Source organism: Lichenostomus cassidix, chromosome 9 (genome assembly GCF_008360975.1).
Source record: "Lichenostomus cassidix isolate B80296 chromosome 9, HeHo_3.0, whole genome shotgun sequence".
Lineage (NCBI taxonomy): Eukaryota > Metazoa > Chordata > Aves > Passeriformes > Meliphagidae > Lichenostomus > Lichenostomus cassidix.
Window position 1 is genome coordinate 21,948,233 of NC_139490.1, and position 20,632 is coordinate 21,968,864.

Here is a 20,632-nt window from a genome sequence, read left to right on the forward strand (position 1 = left end):
GACAGCTCTGCCCGTGCGGTGCCTTTAAGAGCAGGGAGCAGTGTCCAGGTGCCGCCTAAAAATAGTGTGTGCCTCGCGTCCCGGCTGATCCCTTGTCATGCGGCATGTCCCTGCCCAGCCGCAGGGCGGGCCGGGCTGGGGAGCACTGCTGAGAGCGGGAGCGACAGCGCCGAGGGCGAAAATCACCCCGAAAATCACCCTAAAAAGGCCGGTCGCAGCCCCGGCAGGGCAGCTGCGGCGTGGTGAGGAGAAAACACGGCCACCCGCGGGAGGGGGGCTGTGAGAAGCACTTGTGCAGCCGCTGCTGTCCGTGACTCGGGCGCTGGGAAGGCAGGAGGGTGTCGCGGCAGGGGGAGAGGGAGACGCCGTCGCCTTTTCCTAGCAGAGACACCCTCGGCTCCCTCTGCTCGGGCACCGCCCGCCTGCCGGGCCCCACGGCCATCCCCGGCACCATGGTGAGGAATATGGACGACTTCGACTTCTGCCTGCCTTCGCACGCCCAGGGCGTGCTGGAGGGGCTGCAACAGCTGCGCAGCAACCCCAAACTGGCCGACGTGACGCTGGTGGCGGGCGGGAGGGAGTTTTTCTGCCACCGTGGCATCCTGGCCCTCTGCAGCCACTACTTCTATGCCATGTTCTCCGGTGACTTTGCTGAGAGCATCGCAGCCCGAGTGGAGCTGAAGGAGGTAGACCCCAGTGCGCTGGAGATGCTGCTTGATTTTGCCTACACGGGAAAGGTTACCATCAACCAGGGCAATGTGGAGGGGCTGATGAGGACCTCCAGCCAGCTCCACTTCCCTGCTATCCAGAAGGTCTGCAGCCGCTACCTCCGGCAGCAGATGGATGCCACCAACTGCCTAGGTATCTGTGAGTTCGGTGAGAGCCACGGCTGCCCTGAGGTCTCCTCCAAGGCCTGGTCTTTCTTGCAGGAGAACTTTGAAGCCGTCTCTCTTCAGGAGGAGTTCCTCCAGCTCTCCAAGGAGAGGTTGGCTGTCTATCTCTCCAATGACCAGTTGCAGGTGCAGGAGGAGCGGAGCTTGGTCGAGGCTGTACTGCGCTGGGTACGCCATGACCCAGGGCCCCGAGCCCAGTTCCTGCCGGAGCTACTGGAGCTGACTCACCTCGTCTCGCTGCCTGACCAGTACCTGCAGAACCTCCTTGCCAATGAGCCTCTTGTTCGTGACTCAGATGCCAGCAAGGCCCTCATTGCCCGATCCCGCAGCATGGTGGGTACCCCCTTCCCTTAAATCCCACTCCCTGAGTCAGGAAGGAGGAGCCTGATGGCTCTGCCCTGGTGTCTGCAGAAGGGGCAGAGTGGCACCGGTGCTCTGAAGAATCCTCCAGCCCCACCACAGAAGCTAGAGGAGGTGCTGGTGGTGGTTGGTGGCCGTGTGCTGGAGGATAGTGAGGATGAGGAGAGAGGGCTGGAAATGCCGGCTGCCACCAGGAACTTCGCCTTCTACAACCCCAAAAGCAGTAAGTGCCCACCACTTCCTCCACCTCCCTTCACATTAATTAATGTCTACCCCAAGCCACCTCTTGCCAAACTAGTGTCAGTTTAGAGAGACACTGGTTGGCTTGGGATGAGGTTGAAATAGGGGTGGCTTAAAAAGTGCCATTGCTGGCTTTTGGGGTCATTGCTTGGACCTGCTGGGTTTCAGGGCGATGGATGGCTCTGCCCGACTTTCCTGATTACAACAAATGGGGCTTTTCCCTGGTGGCTCTGAACAACGATGTGTACGTCACAGGTCGGTGCCAGGGCTGCTGGTGCAGGGTGGGGGCTTTGAGGAGTAGGGATGGAGGACAGGGGACAAGGCTGTGAGCACGAGGCACTGGTGTGGGGCCAGAGGCTTCTCTCTGAGCAAAGTCCTCTCCTTACTCCCTGTCTGGGCAAATCTGGCCACTGGCAAGGAATGCCCAGGGATGGCTGCACTTGGAGAGGGTGGCCCACCTGACCTGTCCCTCTCTAGGTGGCTCCCGGGGGTCCAAGAATGACACATGGTCAACGACACAGGCCTGGTGCTTCTGCCCCAGGGATGGTGTCTGGAAGCCCATCGCGTCCATGCTGAAAGCACGGACAAACCACACCAGTGCTATCCTCAACGGGGAGATCTACGTCATTGGGGGTAAGGCTGCAAAAACCCTGTGGGTGCTGCTGGGGTCGGGGTCCATGGGTGCCCCAGAGCAGTGGGGTGGCTGCACTGTCCTGTCACCCTGCAGGGACAACAGTGGACGTGGTGGAGGTAGAGCGCTATGACCCCTACAACAAGAGCTGGTGTGCCATCAGCCCAGCCCTCAAGTATGTGAGCAATTTTGCAGCTGCCAGCTGCTTGGGCAAGCTCTACCTGGTGGGCTCCTGTGCTGTCAAGTACAATGCGCTCACTCTGCAGTGCTACAACCCTGTTCAAGGTGAGAGCTGACCCTGCTGCCACGCCCCACCATTGTTGTCCCCGGGAGAGGGACTGAGGGGGACCCTCAGGCAGATGACCCCCTGGACTGCCAGGCACGGTGCTGTGGGGTGTGAGCAGGTGCCAACAGGGTGTGGTGATGGCTGTGGCACAGGGCCCAGGAGCCCCAGGAGCATGGCTGTTAGCAGCATGGACTTGAGTCGCAGGTGTCTGACACAGCCTAGACCTGAGCTTCAGTGGAGCAGGATCTCTGAGGCATAGGGCTGGGGGAGGCTGCCTGCCTTAGGGAGAAACTAACACCCTGTGACAGTGCCACCTCCTCAGGTAGACTCTTCCCCATCCCACAGCACCACTACAAATTATATCCCCACCTCCCACTGGTTTTTATGCAAGACCCTCAGCTGGGATGGGGACTATGGGTGCCAGTCTGCCTGGCTGCTCTGCCTCCTCCCTTTCAAATTCCCCCTGAAATAGCAATGCTTTTTTCAGCAACTGGCAGCTGCACTGAGAGCCAACGGTGGGATGCACTGCTAATGACTGCTCCTTGCAGATTTGTGGAGTGTGATCACGTCCCCCTTCATCCCCAAGTACCTCTCGGCCCCACGCTGTGCCACGCTGCGCGGGCTCATCTACCTCATTGGGGATAACACCAAGAAGGTCTACGTGTATGACCCAGAGGCCAACATCTGGCAGAAGGTAGTGTGATGTGGGACCAGGCATGATCACCGTCCCAAGGAGATGGGGATGGTGTTCCCACCTGTTCCCCCTCAGCACCAGCACACCCCTCTCCCTCTCACCCACTCATCCCTTGTTTCTATTAACACCTGCAGAGCTGAGGATGCCCCATTCCTCCCTCCCCTGCTCTCCCATCACACGTGCACTAGGCACAGGGGGCCCCAAACCCCACAGAGAGGATGGGGCAGTGAGACACATCTGATGGGTCAGTGTCCTCTGTGGTGGGAGTAGGAGGTCACCAAGGAGTCCCTGCACATCTCACCCTATCCTCACACAGGTGCAGCTCCTACACACACTTCATGAGAACGGTGGGATGGTGGCACTGGGTGACCGGCTCTTCGTCACCGGTGGCCACTGGAAGGGCATGGACGGGGACTACCGGGTAGAAATGGAGGTGTATGACTGCACCAAGGACCTCTGGATGTGCGAGGGCTCCCTGCCCTGCCTCTGGCTCTTCCACAGCTCCTCCTCCATCTTCATAGACACCTCCAAGTGGACAGAACCTTTCCAGGGTGACCATGGGTGGTAGGAGAGCCACAGTGATGCCTGTCACCCTATGCAGCCATGCTCCCCTTTTTCTGCTGCCTGTTCAGCTTGGCAAGGGGGAGGTGGAAACCCCTCTGCCAGGCTGGGTGGGACATCAGGAGAGTGTTCTCCCCCACCACTGCAAGGAAAAGGTTTTCCTTATAAACGTGCTTTGGCTAATACTCTCTTCTTTCGGTTTGTGAGTTTGTGGTTTTTTGAGAACTGCCTTTTCCCTCCTCCAAACCCCTAAAGCTTTTAGGGTATTTCAAAGCCTCATCAAAGCGTGGTTCATCTCATCAAAGCCTGACATTGCTATCTGGGGGCAGCAGCCCGTGCATAATCCTGGTTTCTCTCCTGGGATATGCAGCATGCACCCCAGGGAGGTGACCCGTGGTCACGGTGAAGCAGCACGGTGAATTGGTGACTCCTGCCCCAGCCCCCCGTCTCTGACGGCACCGGTGCCAGAGAGATGGGCGAGCACAACACGCTTCCCCGACGGCTGGGCCCGCAGCCAGCACCGCCGGACAGTTCAGCTGGTCCGCCTTCGGTTGCTGGGTATGTTCGAAGCGTTAAAAACACCGCGCTGCTGCCAGGGCCCACGCGAGTTTTTAGCCGCGGGGAGGTCCCCGAGGGCAGAGCCCAGCAGCGAGGCGGGCCCGAGGCGGGGCCGGGGCCACCCTCCGGGAGCGGCGGCAGGATGCGGCTGCCGGAGCTGTGCCTGGCGCTCCTCTACGCCGCCGGCAGCGGCACCGAATCCCCGCGGGCAGCCCGGGAGCGGCCGCCGGCCCCGGGAGCAGCCGCGGGGCGTGGGGAGCCCGGGGCGGCCCGCGTGGATCCGCGGCAGGCGTGGATGCTGCTGGCCGGGAGCCCCGGGAGGGGCAGCGGCGCTCGGGGCCGCGGCGGGCCGGGGGCTGACATGGCTTCAGCGAGCGGCGGCTCTCCGGGAAAAGCGCCCTCGGCCGCCGCCGTGCCAGGGGCTGCCCAGGCCTCCCCCACCGTGCCGGAGGAGCTGCTGAGGGAGCTGCAGCTCCTGCTCAGAGGTACCGGGGCAGGGGCTCAGGGGGGAGCTGTAGGGACAGCGGGACAAGGCACAACAGGGCTGGGCAGCAGAGCCAGGAAAAGTGAAGGTTTTTTCCTAACATCACACTCCGGTGGGGTTTGGGGTCAGGCATGGCAAAGGAGCAGGCAAAGATGTGCAGGAGAACTGGGGAAGGGTGGAAGAAAGAGGAGGAAAGAAGCAAAGGTAACGCCCAGGCTGGAGCCCAGCGTCCTGTGGAAGCAGCTTTCCATTGCCAAACACGTGAAGACACCACTGTGGAGCAGAAAATGTGGCAGGAGCTGGGGCTGTTCTACATAGTAAGTGCCCAGCGTGCCCCTTCTCCCTGTCTGCAGAGGCATCTGCATTGGCACAGGGAATCCTTCTCTAACTCCAGCCATTCCCTATCCCAGCCTGAGAGGGAGGAGATGTTCCACCGTGGCCCAGGGCTGAACCTGACCAGCGGGCAGTACACAGCCCCCATTGCAGGATACTACACCTTCACCACCACACTGCACATCGGTGAGCCCTCAGACAGCCCCATGGCCCTGCCGGGGAAGCCTGAGTTGGCTCTCATGCCCTGCTCTGTCCCAGTGCGTAGGGAGCCACGGAGAAAGGGGCAGGCATGCCGAGGGAGCCGCCTGCGGGTGCTGATCTGCGTGCAGTCCCGCTGCCAGCACAACAGGTATGGCAGGGCAAAGCCAGGGACCCTGGGCCAGGGAGGGGGGAAGGAGTCCAGCATCCCTGGGAAAGTGGGACATGCTCCCCCAACAGTACCCTCCCTATTCTGCAGCAATTTGGAGACCATATCGTGGCTGGAGAGCAGCGGTGACCTTTTCACCATCTCTGTCACTGGCACCCTTTACCTGCAGGTTAGTGGTGCCACTGGTGACAGTACTGGGTGGGAAGGTGCCTTCTGTGGCCCCAGCCCAGGGCTGGGCATCAGGTCTGCTTCTCAGATGACCTCCAAGCCCCAGGGCAGAACTCTGTTAGGGCACTATAGCACAGACTGTGGCTGGGCTGCCCTAAAGGCCTTGTGATGCTCTTTTTCCAGAAGGAAGGGTAGGGGCAACTCCTCCAGCTCTTGGCTGTGGTGTGCAGGGGAGAGCTCTCTCCTTGGCTCTGCCAGGCCATGCCTGGTGCCCACAGGGGAGGTGTCCTGGCCCTGCTGATCCCCCTCTCCCCACAGGCTGGGCAGTATGCCTCTGTTTTCGTGGACAACACAGCAGGCTCTTCCCTCACCGTTCAAAGTGGCTCCCATTTCAGTGCCATTCTGCTGGGAGTGTGAAGGTGCACCATGCTGAACCTGTGCCAGGAGCAGCCAGATCCTTCCCTCTGCCAACCACCATCATGTCCTCCCCAGCTCAGCACCAAGCCCAGGGAACACAATTTGCTCATGCAGGAACTGCAGTCTGGTCCAATACTGCTTGTGCTGCAGAACCAGCTGAAGATGGACAAAAGATCATGAAGTAGATGATGATAATAATAAAGCAGCGTGACCAGGACCTAAAGGCATTCACTTTTATAAAAAGGCTAGGCCTAGAAGTTTATCATGGAAAGCCCTGCTGACAGTGGCAGCAGATGGTTGCCTTCTCCCCAGGGCTCAGCTCCCACCATGCCTGGTACGAAGCCCCACACATCCATTTTTGCCCTTAGTGGACCTCCCTTCCCTGCCCAGACCCAGCCTCAGCAGCCCAAGCCGGATTCTGTATTGCTTGAGCTGTCCTGCAGTGTACGAGCAGTGAATGGTTGCTGGCAGAAGCCAACATCCTTTGCACTAATCATCAAAGCAAAGTCCCAATAATGCCACACATTCGATTAAAGCAAATTCCTGTCCTGTGACTTTCCACAGCAGGCACTCCCTGCCTGTGGCACAGGGCCCAGGCTGTGGGCAGCACAGATACGCTCTTTGCTCAGGCTCCGATAGCTGCCGGAGTTGAGGATGGGCACAGGGCTACGTGACTGAGTGAGGGAGGGCTGTGGGACAAGGACCCAGGAAGGCTTGGGCGTTTGATTTCTTAGTAGCACTTAGCCCTGGGCAAGCTGTGCCAGCAACACTGCAAGATAGCAGGAGCTGTACCTAGCCCCACCTTCTTCCAGGGATCTCCCTGCCTGCCCTTCCCCACAGGCTTCGTCTCCTTGAGGAGTCTGGTGAAGTAGCTGTTAATGCAGCAATTTATGGGTAGGGGTGTTTGGATCTGGGGAGCAGGGGGGCAGTCTGACTGTGCAGCTTCAATGCTGACTCCTCCCAAAGCAAAGAGAACTTGTCTCTGAAAGCAAAGTTGTGCTTCTGCCCCAGCTGATCAGGTGGGCAGCACCCTCCTGCCAGGCATGAGAGCTGCAGCTCCTGCCCAACTGAGGAACTTGGCCCTGGCAGCACCTCCCAGTCCCCACTCATGATGAGCCAAAAAATGCCATGAAAAATGGACATTTTATGGAAATTGTTATTAACTGTACACTGCATATTCTGATCCTAGCTGGAGCTGTGCTTTCAGAACTTTTCCAAAAAGGAAGAAAAGCAGCATAAGAGGAGGGAGAGGGAGGAAAAACAGTCAGAGAAGGACAAACTAACATTCCTGTCACCAGCTCTTGCACTGGAATTCAGAGTGGCCTCCTGGAAGGAGCACCTGAGCTGGGAGTATGGCTCAGCTCTTGCAGCATGGCACAGTGCAAGAGGTGGAAAAAGGGGGAAGTGAGAAGGAAGAGCAAGTTACCTTTCTGAAATTTACCATCACGGTTTCTTTTGCCACAAACAGAAGCAAGTCCATGCTACTCTGTCTGGGCTCCCCAAATTCACCTTTCAGGAGCAGAAACAGCAGAGTGTGCTGCTAATAAAGACATTCCCTCTCTGCTCATCCTGCAGTGCAACTTTATATCAGAGTACACAGGAATGGCCGGGAGCAGAACAAGCTGGCAGAGGACAAGCACGACCCAAAATTTGTGCTGTAGGTCCACCTCCTTCCTCAGTCCTCTGCAGAAGATGCAGAGACACAGTGTGCACCAGGCTGCATTAGCCTAACCCTCAGCCTAAGCCCAGGAAGTGTGACTGACTACTGTTGGAGAAGAAATAGATGTAAGATGGTAAAGTCACCTGTACCAAACAGGACAGCTATTGTGTGCTCCAGAAAACAGATAACCCTGGATCTGTGACCATCTCTCAAAGTTCCAGGGAGACACAAATGAGCCAGGGAAGCCTCACAGCCCTGTGCAGGGCTATGCACAAAACAGCAGGCATTACTGCATCACCCTTGCCCACTTCCCCTGGGAATACAATTGTGCCTCATCACAGCAAGAAGGTAACCACTGTGCAGACCCCTCAGCTCACCTCCCTCACTGCCCTGCTCACACACAGGATGGGAAATTGGAAATTAAAGTGCTTAGGTACCCAATCCATTTAGCTTTCATTCTGTCATTTGGTCTCATGCCAAATTTTCTCTGGAAAACAGCACATTGACTGCAGCAACAGCTGGTAGAGGCACTGAGACAGGATGAGATACCAGACACTTATTCATACCTAAAACATGAGATGCCTTCTCCTCACATAGCACAGAGCCTGCCTGTAGCTCAGCCGCCTGGCAAGTCCATTTGGTGCAAACACTGTTTCCAAAAATCAGAAGCAAACTCCAGCCGTTTTTTCTATGCCAGCACTGTGGTAAAACTCCAACATGTTCTGCAAGCACAGGGCAGGTACACTGCTGCTGTGCAAGGTGTTTGTGTTCCTCAGCTGCAGGCAACCTCACAGCCCTGCTTCAGAGTCAAAAGATTTCCTACCCAGTGTGAAGAGTGTACCACACCCGAAGCTGGTGGCCTAGGGCATCTCACAGTCTGTATGGTACAGCCTGTCTGGGAGCTCCCACCAAGTCGTGGAACTCTGGACTCTCACAGAGTCTTGCACAAAGCTCAAGGATATGGATAGCAGGACTGCCCCATGTGAAAAAGCTGGCAGAGCTCATGCCACCAGATGCCTCTTGCTTGCACCCCTGCCAAATGGATTTACTGGGTTTGCCAAGACATTCAACCCTGCTAGCTAAGTGAGCTAAAACTATTAAAAAAACCCCCATCTTTATTTACACTGGAGAGCATCCAGCAGAACACACCTTCCCCCAGCCACACATGCATGCACACAGATCTCTCCCTTCCCTTCCATCCACCACACCTCATCCCTGGGTGCTCTACCATCCCTCAGTGCTCTATCCGGACCACCATGACCGTGACGTTGTCTGCCGAGCCTCGCTGCACTGCCTTGTTGGCCAGTCTGTTACACGCAGCTTCGTATCGAGCATCTGCTTCTAGCTTCCCTTCTCTCATCTGGATATTCTTATCCTGTTGGGACAAGGAAAGATGACACTGATTGCTCCCAGCAAAGGTAGGTACAAGCACATTGTATTTTTCCATGCACTGGGAAGCAAAACAAACACAGACAACCTTGGGAATAAGGGAGGGTACCCTGGCAGAAGTCCATTTCGTGCCCCCTGCACTGACCCAGCCCCCCTGCTGCCTTCTCCTCACCTCCAGGCAGGACACAATGAAGTTCACAGCTTCTTCTGGTGTAAAGACTTTGAAGAGGCCATCACACGCTATCAGAATGAACCTGGAAATCAAGTGGAGACAGGTTCCAAGGCTGAATTTTTGGCTCCTGAGCTACAGCAAAATCCCTCCAATCTATTTCGTGAACATTGACGTTCTGATCCAAAGGGAAGGCACCATTAAAGCTCATCTGAAAATCCCTTATGACCTACTATTCATGGCAATTCGTAATACAGGCCAAAGAGCCACGCAACTAATGTAAGACCTAGATCAGGGCATCCTGGCAGTCCTGCCAACACTGGAAAGATCATATATGACATCCTGGTCAAATGCTCCATTGTTTCTCTAAGAACTGCTTCTTTCCTTTGAGTCCTTTCCATTCGCATATTTCCCCTGTGAAGTGGCTAATGCAAGGAAATAGAGAAACACAGCTGAATCTCGCACGTACATCACTTTACATTCCTACACTCCCGAGGTATGTGGTAATTTAAATACGTAAATACAAAAGAAAAGCAAACAACACAACTGTGATCAAAAAACTCTGACACAAAGTATTGCCACAGGCTGCAGGAAGTTGAGGGGATACAAAGCCCAAGGCAAGGACAGCATCTCCTTTAGGATGGGAAGACAGCCTGCTGTGCACTCCCTGCCTGCACAGGGAACTGCATTAAGCAGGAGCCCTAACCAGAGTCACCAGGACAAGGATAACTATGTCCAACCCACAGAAGTGGTCAGCCTGCACATGCCTCTGAAGACATCACTTCAGAGCCTGATACTCACGAGTATCTTTAGAAATATTTTAGTGGATCACTTGATATGGAACTCTAACCCCAGAAAAAGCAGCAGTACTGGGTTACTCTCACCTCTGAGAGTCTGCAGGGCCATGCTGACATGAAAGCTCACTGCAATTTGTCGTTGCCAATCATATAATGAAAAAGTATCTCAAATCTGCAGATATCAGAGCCGAATGCAAAGGTATTTATGGGCTCTACAGCTGCTAGAAACAACTCCTGGACAGGATGGAGATCCAAGAACTCAAGCCTTAACTAACTGCTTGAACACTGGTGTGTGAACTTAATCAGAGCACAAAGGACATCTGAGGCTTATGTATGTGATTTCTATGAGGCTGGTTCCTCCAAAAGGAGCCTTCACAGTATCTTGGCAGAGAAGCAACATTATCCCACTGTACTGATAAGGAACAGGAGCAGAGAGACATCAGCAGTAAGAGCATCCTCTAATTCCAGGGGGATCAGTCTGAAGTGCCTTGGCTCTAACAGCAGAGCAAACAGAGCCAGGCAGCATCTGCTGAGCAGAGCTGGGAAAGACAACCCCCCATGCAATGGCACACTTTACCTGTCATTGTGTGTGAGTTGGCAGCGTTTGATATCTGGCACAGAGATAACACCACAGCGTTTGTACTGGCCATCCCCAATGGAGCGGGAAACCTCCAGCACTCCTAGGACTCTTCCATCCCTGCACAAGGAAACAAAACACTGAGAGCCTTCCCCACCTGGGTGTATCTTGCTGCATTGCCTGATGGGGACACGTTGTGCATCCATCTGCCTCATATAAATAATGACTTCCTTGCCCAGCAAGTTCAAATCTTCCCTTCAAAGTCTCCTTCCCTTTCTGTGTATTTGTGTGAAGCTCTGGGAAACAAGCACTCAGGGGGAGGAGGAAAGGAAGTCAGGAGATTTCAAGGCTGTTTTCTGTCACCCTGCCCTAGCTCAAGTCCTGCTAAGCCAAGCAAACTGGGGAAGTAAGAGTTATATGTGAGCTGAACTCCCAGAAGCATAGTTTGAATACAGAGATTATTTTTTGGCAAACTGCTCTTCACTAGGAGCAAAGAGTGGCAGAGGCAAAAGGTCTGAGCCAGCAGCTCCTCCTGTGTCCTGTTTATCAGGACACCAATCCCTTCAGAGTGGCTCAGCTGTGGGCAGTTCTCAGGAGCAAGAAACAGGGCAGGTTCAGCTCCTGATCACCTGGCCTTTAGTAACCACCAAAGGCAACAAGCAGTTCTGCAAAACCTAAGTTACAATACCCCTTAGGAAACAGCTCTGGTTTGTTAAGCTTTTCTAATTAACCAAGTTCCCTACAGAAACAGCTTCCCACATGTCACATTTCCAACAATCAAGCATCTCCTCCCCTGAACACTGTTCTGTGCCCTCTGGGAATACACAAAGCTCATTCATCTCATAGCCCAAGCAGCCCCGCTTGAGATAAAAGCAAGAAGCAAGGCACGTCACAGAGAAGAGATCTGATGCTCACACACTCTGTGACTTATCTCTTGGGTCCAAAATATTGAACTACAAGCAGTGGGAGAGGCTCCCAGGTAGTCAGGGACCAGTTCTGAAAAGAGCTAACAGACACTGGGCCATCTCTCTGCCATGTGCAAAGATAGATCAGTGCTAAGCGCAAGTGGCAGCATGTGCTCTGCAGAGATAAGGGACAAAGTGCTCCAGACATGGCAGCATGACAGAACTGAGCCCACCCCTCCCCACCCTGAGTGCATTTTGCCTCCACAGGAATGAACATACTTCACCTGCACTGAATCCTCTCTTTGTGAAGACACCACTAAATCAAGAAATAGCCTTCGAAGAAGAGAAAGAACCTAGCCTGGCAAGTAAGACTCAGCTGCTGTGTTTGGCACCAGCTCCCCAAACAGCCATGAACTCCTTTTTGCACAGGAACATTAAGATAATCACATCTGGGCTCCGGAAAACTCTCTTCTACTGCAGACAGCCTCAGTGCATCACCTAACCCCAGGAGAGCAACATCAACTGACATCGAGGGCTTTTTGTGCTCTCTCAAACCATCCCCCTTCTCACAGGACAAGAAGAGAGAAGCCATGCTGCAAGGAAATGAGTTCTGTTCAGTGTCACAGTGTGCAGAAAGCAGTAACTTCTTCAACAATCCATTTCAGCTCTGTAGGTCCAAATCTGTAGGTCAAGCTTAAGCATGTCTGTGCTTGTATCCCACTGCCAGGCATTCACATGAGTCCTGCCTTGGGCATCGTAAGGCTCTGAGAAACCAGCCCACGTCAACCAACTCCAGTAACTGAATCCTTACACGCCTCAGGCACCACTCTGCTTCCCACAGGCAGCAGCAGATTTTCTCCAAGCTCTCAGCTAGGATGCTAGCCTCAGGAAACTTTAAAACCTCAGTGCTCAAAATTAGGCTAGGGTTTAGATTAGCTCACTCACACCCTCAGGCACTTACCTGACGTTTCCCCCGGCTTTCTGTATCCGCATACGCTCCTCATATTGGGTGGGGTTATGCTCCTTACTGAGGCTTAAGGCTGTGTGTTTCTGACTCTCTTCATTGTAACGACACAGAATCGCCTGTGCTGACAAAAGACCATCTTGAATAAAAAACAACACAACTGCAGCAACAGCTTCTGGAGAGAGAGCCCCAGATTGTAGTGAATGGTTCTTCACTGGGCCAGTCACTGCTGGCCAGTGGTGTTTCTCAGGGCTCAGTCCTAGGTAGGAGGTGCTGTTCAGTACTTTTATCAGTGATCTGGATGCAAGAGTTGAATGCATCATTACCAAGTTTGCTGGTGATACCAAAGTGGGAGTGCTGTGGACTCTCTGGAGGGACAACAGGCCTTGCAGAGGGATCTGAATAGATGCACCATCAGACAATTGCCAGTGGCATGGAATTACTAAGTCCAAGAGCTGGGATTCTGCGTCCAAGGCTGAGCACACAAGTGTAAGCTGGGAGAGGAGTGGCTGGGAGCAGAGAGGATCTGGAGCTACTGCTTGGCAGCACTCAGTAGGAATCTCTGCCAGGAGGCTAAATGGCATCCTGCGGGCATCTGACACAGCGTGGCCAGGGGGTCAGGACAGGGGATGGTCCTGCTGTGCTCAGCACTGGTGCAGCCTCACCCAGAGTGCTCCAGCATTAAAGATGATGGGAAGGTACTTGAGTGTGTCCAGAAGAGGACAACCACCCTGGTGCCAGGGCTGGAAGGCATCCTGGGAGGAAGCTGAGTGCTCTGGGTTTGTCTGGTTTGAAGAGAAGGAGGCTGAGGGACAACCTTATCCCCCTCTGCAGCTTCCCGTGGAGAAGGCATGGAGAGGGAAGTGCTGGTCTCATGGGAATGGCTCAAAGCAATGCCAGGGGAGGCTCAGGCTGAACATCAGCAAATGTTTCTTGCTAGATCATCTAACCAAATACTGCACCAGGCTTCCTGGAAAGGTGGCTGATGCCCCAGACTGTCACTGCTTAAAGAGGCTTTTGGACAATGGTGTAACTTTAGGGCAGCCCTGAAGTGGTCAGCCAGTTGAACCAAATGATTGTTGTAGGTCCCTTCCAACTGAAATATTCTATTCTAGAGACTGTGAGGTATTTAGCACCATCAAGAGAGACCTGTTGTTTTGCACTACAGGAAACAACACAGGAGTACTCTACCAACCGAAAACAAGATGCTTTGTAGGAACAGTTGAGTAGCTCATGGCAACTCAGACACCCCAAACAAACAAACAAAACACCATAAAATTCTGGGCAGAATAAAGATGCTAACAGTGGTCTCCATTCTGCTTACCCGGCTGTCCCCAAGGTTGGCTATGTAGAGAATATTGTCGACAGCTAAGACACAAGTAGCTGTGGAGCCATCCTTCCATGCTGGCTTCCTGAAGGGAACAAAAAAAGAGATTATTAAAGGGGAAAAACCACACTTAAGAAGTTCAGTCAGAGTGTTGTTGGGTATTCAAAGAAGAGTCATGTGCCCACACAGCAATCAGGCAGCACAAGCCCCCCAGCAACTGCCTGCAAGCAGTTGCAAGAAGGATGCAAGCAGTTCAGGAAACTGTTGGTGATAAACATCTAACTAGACAAGGACAGAGGACCTGCACAGACTACTGACTTCTGAATGCACAGCCAATGCCCAGCTGGTGTAAATACTGCCAACCACAGCTCCTGAGCAGAACAGGCTCAGCCCTGATGACAGCTCAGAAGCTAAAGCATCAAGAGCAAATAAGCTTCCCACACTCCCCTTGGGAAGCTCTTTCTTTGCAGCAAAAGGAAGGCACAGCCAACTCTGCAGCAGAGTTGTCTTCTTTTTGCTTACATTTTCCTTCCTTTTTTCACAGTACTGCTGCCTCCTCCCCCACCTCAGCCCTCACCACTCCACCTCAGCAGCAACACCACTCACTCAGTTGTTCTCCTATTTCACTTCCTGTAGTTAAGCTTTTATCTCTAGAGCTCTAGGTAAAATGAGAAGCATTTCTTAGATTACAGCTGCCAGACTAGTCCTCTCCACAAAGAAGCCTGGCTGTGATGCCATTCTTCGCTGAAACTAGCTTAGAAAGACTGATTTCTAGACATATTTCATCCAGTTTTTCCTTACTTTGAAGGTGTGGCCAAATGAACATGATTCATTTTACCATCAATAGAGCTATTGGTAGCACTCCTTTGTAGTGTATTTGTGGTAAGTCCTATTTCTGACCAGAGGCTGGTTTGAGAAAGAAACTATTGTGACAGACTCAAGAAAGCTTCTTCGTTTTGCCTAGTCAAACTTCTTGCTCTGATTAGGCTTAAGAGATGGAGCCAGTTTGCAATTTACTTAAAATTCAAAGTTTTCAGGGAATCGCAGAATCAAATGGATCAACAGTCTCTCTGTCTGTGATAGAGGTGCCACTGTGAAATAATAATAGCAAAAAAACCAAACTAAATCCATGTAAAGGATTGGTAACAAATTGATTGTATTTTAAATGCAATCTACATCTTCCCTAGTTCACACCGTTGGTGTGTTAGTTCAGCAGAGACTGAGAAGGGCAGGGTGCTTGGCAATCCACACCCAGCTGCAAGGCAGGCTGGCATCCACCCCACAGAGGGACATTGCTCATCATCTCTGTTTTCTAAAGAGTGGAAGAAAGCAGGATTTAAACTTACACTGGGAGAGTTAGGTCTCTCAACACAGGGCATTAAAAGCTACCTCAGGGATGTGTTCCAGCCTGGCAAGCACAGCTCTAAAGAAAGCTGGCTTAGTGGCCTCTCCAGATGGCCTCCTGCCATACTGATGCCATCAACAGAGAGATCCCATCTTAGGCAGTATGGGAAAAGTCCCTTCAGCAACATGGCAAATCTTTCAAAAGAAGGCAAACAAGATGCCCTGATAAGGACAGAGGTGGTCCTTGGACCTGCTTTGCTTCCTTCCTTCATGAGGAATATGTATTTTATTCTAAGGGATCCCACAGACCACTCACCATAGAGTAAGACCAGAACATGCCATGATCTAGCTCTAGCAAGCACTCAGCTGGCAAGAGTCACAGCCTGACACAGTACGGCTGTGTGGAGTTTTGCCAAAGCACACACGACACAAGGTTTCCTCTGCCCTGCTCAGAACTCAGACCTCAGAGATGTACACTAAGAAATATAAAAGAGTAGAAAGCATTTGCACTTACTGGCTGGATGCCTGCTTTAGAAACTCTTCATCTGTGTGTTTGAAGGTGTCCAAAAGGCATCTCTTCACAGTTTTCTCCACACTAACTACCTCACCTGTCAGATAGAGAAAACAGCAACTAAGCTCCAACTAAAACATATCTGATCTACCCTAGTCTGTCCCTTTGCTCATCCAACATTCAGTCAGGCAGTGCATCTCTTGGGCTCAGCAGAGCAGCTGGGGCACATCCTGGGCTTACCCTACAAGAAATCTGTGCAGTGGCATATGTGGAGAGTTCATGACATAAGCCTTTCCACCACAGGAGTGTTTTCACACTTGAAGTGGCATTGCCAAAACTGGCAACAGCGCATTTCACGCTTGTTTAGCGAGTCACAATTGGCTATTTGCACCCTTGTGCCAAAAAGGCTTCCTGCCCTCTTCTCCAGGAGACAGAGCAGCCTTTGCTGTCTGGGATGGGAATTGTAGGACTAAGCAGAACAGTTTCCCTATCTACTGCCAAGGCAGAAAAGGTGACAATTGTCCTACAGCCCTTATTCCACTTCTCTCACCTTTAGGAAATTTCTTAATCAGGTTTTGGTGCAGATTCTGTGCAGCAAATTTTGAGGCTCGGACTCCCCCGTGGCCATCAAAGACAGCGAAGTATGAAACACGTGTGCTGTGAGGGAACAGAAAGTAGCAGAAAGAGGCTAAGAAAGGTCATTAGCCAAGGAGTGGGATCTAGTACAACCCTCTCCATAATACCCTGCCCTGTGTCAGCCACACCAAAAATCCTGCACTCCAAGGCACAAAAGGTAGCAGGTCTCTTAGCTCAGACATTCAGCATTTACATGGTTTACATGTTCCAGCAGCAACCTGAGAAATTTCTCGTGACATTCCATTCCTCAAGAAAATGAAGGGCAGAAGGGTTTACAGACCACAACTTGGCATAAAAGCAGACAAACATTTCACCTCAAGGACACTGCAACTCTCCAGCATTACAGACATCAGTCTAGCCAATCCTACAGTACATTCCATGCCTAAACTTGCTCCAACTATACTACAGACAAAAAACCTGGATCTCTAAGCACACACACCTCTTGGGACAGTACTAGTACAGAAGTTAAATCCAGTATCAGGGTGATGCTTGAGAACATTCCTTTAAAAACACATCCCCACTTACATTTGGGTAACAGAGGATCAACATCCAGAGTTACATGGCCCTCATGAAGTCAGTGACTGAATCCACTAAGCACCTCTCAAAGGGAGGTTTTTGTGTACAGGAGCCCTGTGAATTGCCTGAGAACGCAGCTAGCTGATGATTCACTGCAGGTCTCCTAATAACAAGCCCAAACCACACACCACAATACAGGCAGACAAGAGCATCAGCTGTTCAAAGCAAAAAGGATCATCTCATGGGCTTAGCTGAAGCAAGCTGGAGCTCCCTCATCCCCAATGATGGCAGTTCTGGCAGTTGGGGCCCACTTACATTTGGGAGGGCAGAGGCCGGCATTCCTCGGTGATATCATTTAAGATGACATGTGCATCCTGCATGTCTTCTCTCTCACCTTTTCTCTCTGCCACATAACCTTTCAGTCCAAGAATGCCCACTGATCCTAAAGGGGAACAAAGCAGATGCATGCAAATCAAACTCCTCCGTCTCCTCAGCTCAGGCTAAAAACCAGTAAGCTCTCAGCTTTCAGAGCCTTGTCTTGGCAATGCAGCCCTTGTCCTGCAACAGAACATCTAGCATCTGCTGCTGAACAGGATCTATTTATTTAGTAACATGGGTTTTTATGTGTTCCCAAGGTCAGCAGCTCTAAAAGCAGCCTACCCTCACTTTAGCAGGCAGCTGTAGCCAAGCAGGACTGCTGGGCATCAGACAGAACTCTTACCAAACAAGGGTGGGGGACAGGGAGGGCAGGGGAAGCACGTGGCACTGAACCTGCAGATTAAGTAAAGCACAGCTTTAAAGAGTGTGCTAAGGACAGGAAATACAGGTCTGATGTTCCCAGGACATGTCCTTTCCTTTGTACCACTGAATACATCTTACTCCCAAAGCTGCAACACAGTATTTCACAGACATTGAAGTCAAAGGCCCAGTACGTAACAAGGCTGCCTCTCCACCTCTCTGGCTTCTTTAGCAGCCAGGAGAGAGATTTGTGGATGTGGAAAAAGAAGCCAACCCCCCTCTTGGCAACACAAGTACTTATCCCGCCAGTGCTGAGGTGCCTGCTGCTCAGCTTCTGCTACTTCAGCAGGGACAGTAAGAAGGCCCAGGTGAAGGAGGCAGATAGAGCCAGGAAGCTCAAGGGGCTTCCACAAACCCCTGCAGCAGTTTGCTCCCTACAAGAGGCAGAAAAGGCAAGCAGACTGAAGAACCAAAGCTTAGCTTGGTTCTGGACTTACTCAGCCCAACGCCAAAAGTACAAATTGAGTACATTTGTTTTCAAACTGTCTGAAAACCTTTACAAACTTTCTTTTCCACAAGTTCTTCCCTGCCATTCTTCTCTTCCTCCTCCTCCAAGGACTTTCTCTTCTGCCCTTTCTCTTGGCTCTCTGCTGATACTTGCTTGGTAGCACTGGAGGCTGAAAGAAAGCAAAAATGCAAGTGGTTTGAGTGTTCCAGCACTGTTTTACTTGCATAAATTTAGCAGCAAGTCCTGTTATACTAAAGCACATTCAGGAGTGCAGGTTCACAAACTTACCCAGCATTATGTGCCCAGAATTACTGAACAAGACACCCTAACTGACCACAAATGGACACACACAGCTTCCCTCAGCACATACAGCCTGTGGCACACACATCACTGCCTGAGCAGGGAGTGCTGATTTCACCACTTCATGCTCTGTGACTCCATCTCAGGGACAGGACAGCTATGCTTGGCTAGCAGGCTGCTGATTCTCCCCCACAACACCCAGGTTTTATTTCCTAGCTACCAGGCCTTTTTTTTTTTTTTCCCCAGTTAATTGCTCAGGAAGCTAATGCTACAGGCTGGAATGCTCTAGCTACTATTACTATTATTATCATCATTATTGTAATTATTTTCCTCTATGATCTCTGCCCACAGCAATGCAAAGAAACTTATTTTAGTACTCTGAATGTACGTATTTTTAGAGAGTTCAGAAAGAGGCTACAAATTAAAGCTAACAAAGAAAACCTGATGTCAGAACTCTGTCTTTTTCCTTCCAGAGATTTAGTCTCATATGGGTATAGTGAATTACCTCACCTCCTCCCAGGTGACAACAAACACATGGCTGCATGCAGAAAGCCTAGCCACAGCAGCAGTCTGGGTTTGAAGCCATTTTCAGCAAGGAACAAGGAGGCAGCCAATGCCTACAGCAAAAAAGCAGCCAGAGCAGTGGCTGTACCAAGGAATACACATACTTTCCCTCCCAAAGCAGGGAGCTTCCAGACAGAGAATGGGGATCCCCATAAGACAGAAATGTACTTCTGTGAACGGGCCTAATTTTACATTTTAGGATTCAAAATCCTGATTTAAACAATTGGGGCACGAATTGTCATGACAAGTGTCAGCCAATCTGGACTGGAAAAATATGCACCAGGTTAACTTGCTATGTGTGCAACACAACAGGTTGCATCCCGGGCTTTTCCAAGAGGGGTGACTCGGCAGAGCCTGGTGGATGACACAGTTCCTTACCTGGGTCACTGCTGCTGGCTGGTGGGAGACCATCAAAGAGCAAAGAGCCTCCATTTCCTGCAGCACAAGAAAAAGACAAAAATAACTAAATACCTTTGTTCCTTCCAGGTAATAATGCTTTGTCGGTCTCCCCTGAGCTGAAGAAATGATGTCAGTTTACCAAAGAGAGACAGATTTCTACCTCCATTACTAGCTGGACAAACCCAGGCTTTGCATTTGTTCCAGGAAACATTTATATGGAACGTTCTATAGAATATATATGGTTATTAAAAAATCAAACAGGATGCAGCTGGTCTGCACACCAGTACTGATAACCCCACTGTCTTTATTCTGTCTAACAAAGAGCAGGATTTACACACATTTCATCTGAAAGAGATGCTGATGCAGAAAACATAGAAAACCAAACTAATGGCAGAAACAGAGCACCCATACCTGAGTCAGCACTGCTAGATGGTGGGAGATCATCAAACAGCAGAGGCCCTTTCTGGGCATCTTTCCCTGCAAGGCACCAGGGCACAGTCAGGAACCAGTGCACACTGCTGGGGGGAGCTGTTGTGAAAGGACTGCCCCCCAGCCAGTACAGGTGTGGTAAACCAGGAGAGCCTGATTTCCATCTCTAATTTTAGCACCTGCTACACAAGCAAAATAACCACCTGCCTAGGGGCTGAGGTGAACTTTGGTCTTAAGAACAGGTTTTGGAGTTTTTTTGTTAGCAATCCACAGATCTCACATTAGTACCCCTCAGCAGCACAGCAAGGGGAAAGGCTTCACCATGGTCTAAACCGCAGGGAACTGTAGTTCATACACAACATGCAAAAACATGGTCTACATTGCAGCGGAGCGAGTCCCGGGGAAAAGAAAACCACAAAAAACCACCAAAATCTACAATTTCTCCAGCGATTTATAACCCGTCCCCTCACCCTCCCCCCTGCCCCTCAAGCTCCCTGTGGCGGCGGCCTGGCTGTGCGCGGAGCCACGCTGCCCGCGGCCGAGCTGCAGCAGGCCCGGCGGGGCCCGCGGCCTGCCAGGCCGAGTCCAGGTGAGCCCAAACGGGCCGGGGCCGGGCAGGGCCGAGGGAAGCGCGGGCCCGAACGGATGGCGGCCTCACCCGCGGCGCCGCCGGGCTCGGGCAGGTCCCCGAACAGGTCCATCGCCGCTCCCGCCCGCCCCGCGCCGCCAATCCGCACCCGCGGACGGGCCGGAAATGGGCGCGCGCCTCGGCGGCCGGGGGCGCGAGCGGAAGGACGGCTTGGCCCCGCCCACGAGGTGCTCGTCATACGCCCCCTCCACCAATCGCAGGCGGCGTTGCGCTGTCAGTCAGTGTCGTGGCCCCGCCCCCTCTCCGCCAGGCTCATCG

General features: G+C 52.3%; 3 protein-coding genes across 10 annotated transcripts; 2 read left to right on the forward strand and 1 right to left on the reverse strand.

Annotated features, from left to right (window-relative positions):
• Positions 1-44: 44 nt before the first annotated feature.
• Positions 45-3,850, forward strand: KLHL30 (kelch like family member 30). Of its 2 annotated transcripts, XM_085069800.1 has the most exons (8): positions 45-242; positions 386-1,226; positions 1,305-1,476; positions 1,662-1,748; positions 1,971-2,126; positions 2,221-2,409; positions 2,959-3,104; positions 3,421-3,850. In XM_085069800.1, the coding sequence occupies exons 2-8, from the start codon at positions 453-455 to the stop codon at positions 3,670-3,672; spliced, it is 1,776 nt and encodes a 591-aa protein (XP_084925926.1). In that variant the 5' UTR covers positions 45-242; positions 386-452; the 3' UTR covers positions 3,673-3,850. The 2 variants fall into 2 exon arrangements, with proteins under 2 accessions (XP_084925926.1, XP_084925925.1); XM_085069799.1 differs by having other exon boundaries at positions 46-1,226.
• A 157-nt stretch (positions 3,851-4,007) lies between these two features.
• LOC146433461 (erythroferrone-like) lies at positions 4,008-6,209 on the forward strand. 6 transcript variants are annotated; one of them, XR_014854131.1, is made up of 6 exons: positions 4,008-4,708; positions 4,837-5,024; positions 5,118-5,226; positions 5,306-5,389; positions 5,498-5,576; positions 5,894-5,951. XR_014854131.1 is itself a non-coding variant. In XM_085069803.1 (6 exons), exons 1-6 carry the CDS (start codon positions 4,138-4,140, stop codon positions 5,990-5,992), a joined length of 1,137 nt encoding a protein of 378 aa, XP_084925929.1. In that variant the 5' UTR covers positions 4,008-4,137; the 3' UTR covers positions 5,993-6,209. The 6 variants fall into 6 exon arrangements, 5 of the variants coding, with proteins under 5 accessions (XP_084925929.1, XP_084925928.1, XP_084925931.1 ...); XM_085069803.1 differs by having other exon boundaries at positions 5,299-5,389; positions 5,894-6,209; XM_085069802.1 differs by lacking the exon at positions 5,894-5,951 and adding an exon at positions 5,971-6,209 and having other exon boundaries at positions 5,299-5,389.
• Positions 6,210-8,749: 2,540 nt separating this feature from the next.
• Positions 8,750-20,525, reverse strand: ILKAP (ILK associated serine/threonine phosphatase). 2 transcript variants are annotated; one of them, XM_085069807.1, is made up of 12 exons: positions 20,384-20,525; positions 19,708-19,773; positions 19,276-19,332; positions 18,080-18,202; positions 17,103-17,229; positions 16,186-16,292; positions 15,639-15,732; positions 13,778-13,865; positions 12,451-12,572; positions 10,585-10,704; positions 9,214-9,295; positions 8,750-9,027 (listed from the first exon to the last, which is right to left on the reverse strand). In XM_085069807.1, exons 1-12 carry the CDS (start codon positions 20,424-20,426, stop codon positions 8,887-8,889), a joined length of 1,170 nt encoding a protein of 389 aa, XP_084925933.1. In that variant the 5' UTR covers positions 20,427-20,525; the 3' UTR covers positions 8,750-8,886. The 2 variants fall into 2 exon arrangements, with proteins under 2 accessions (XP_084925933.1, XP_084925934.1); XM_085069808.1 differs by lacking the exon at positions 19,708-19,773 and having other exon boundaries at positions 20,384-20,512.
• Positions 20,526-20,632: the final 107 nt, after the last annotated feature.

Coding starts and splice junctions, on each gene's coding strand:
- LOC146433461 (XM_085069802.1), top strand. CDS start 4,138: ATGGGCGAGCACAACACGCTTCCCCGACGGCTGGGCCCGCAGCCAGCA. Junction 4,709..4,836: donor GCTGCAGCTCCTGCTCAGAG/GTACCGGGGCAG, acceptor GTTTGGGGTCAG/GCATGGCAAAGGAGCAGGCA. Junction 5,227..5,298: donor CACCACCACACTGCACATCG/GTGAGCCCTCAG, acceptor GCTCTGTCCCAG/TGCGTAGGGAGCCACGGAGA.
- ILKAP (XM_085069807.1), bottom strand. CDS start 20,426: ATGGACCTGTTCGGGGACCTGCCCGAGCCCGGCGGCGCCGCGG. Junction 18,203..19,275: donor AGCCAGCAGCAGTGACCCAG/GTAAGGAACTGT, acceptor GCTTTCTTTCAG/CCTCCAGTGCTACCAAGCAA. Junction 17,230..18,079: donor GGAAAAGAAAGTTTGTAAAG/GTTTTCAGACAG, acceptor GTTCCCCTTTAG/GATCAGTGGGCATTCTTGGA.
- KLHL30 (XM_085069800.1), top strand. CDS start 453: ATGGTGAGGAATATGGACGACTTCGACTTCTGCCTGCCTTCGCACGCC. Junction 2,127..2,220: donor GGAGATCTACGTCATTGGGG/GTAAGGCTGCAA, acceptor GTCACCCTGCAG/GGACAACAGTGGACGTGGTG. Junction 2,410..2,958: donor GTGCTACAACCCTGTTCAAG/GTGAGAGCTGAC, acceptor TGCTCCTTGCAG/ATTTGTGGAGTGTGATCACG.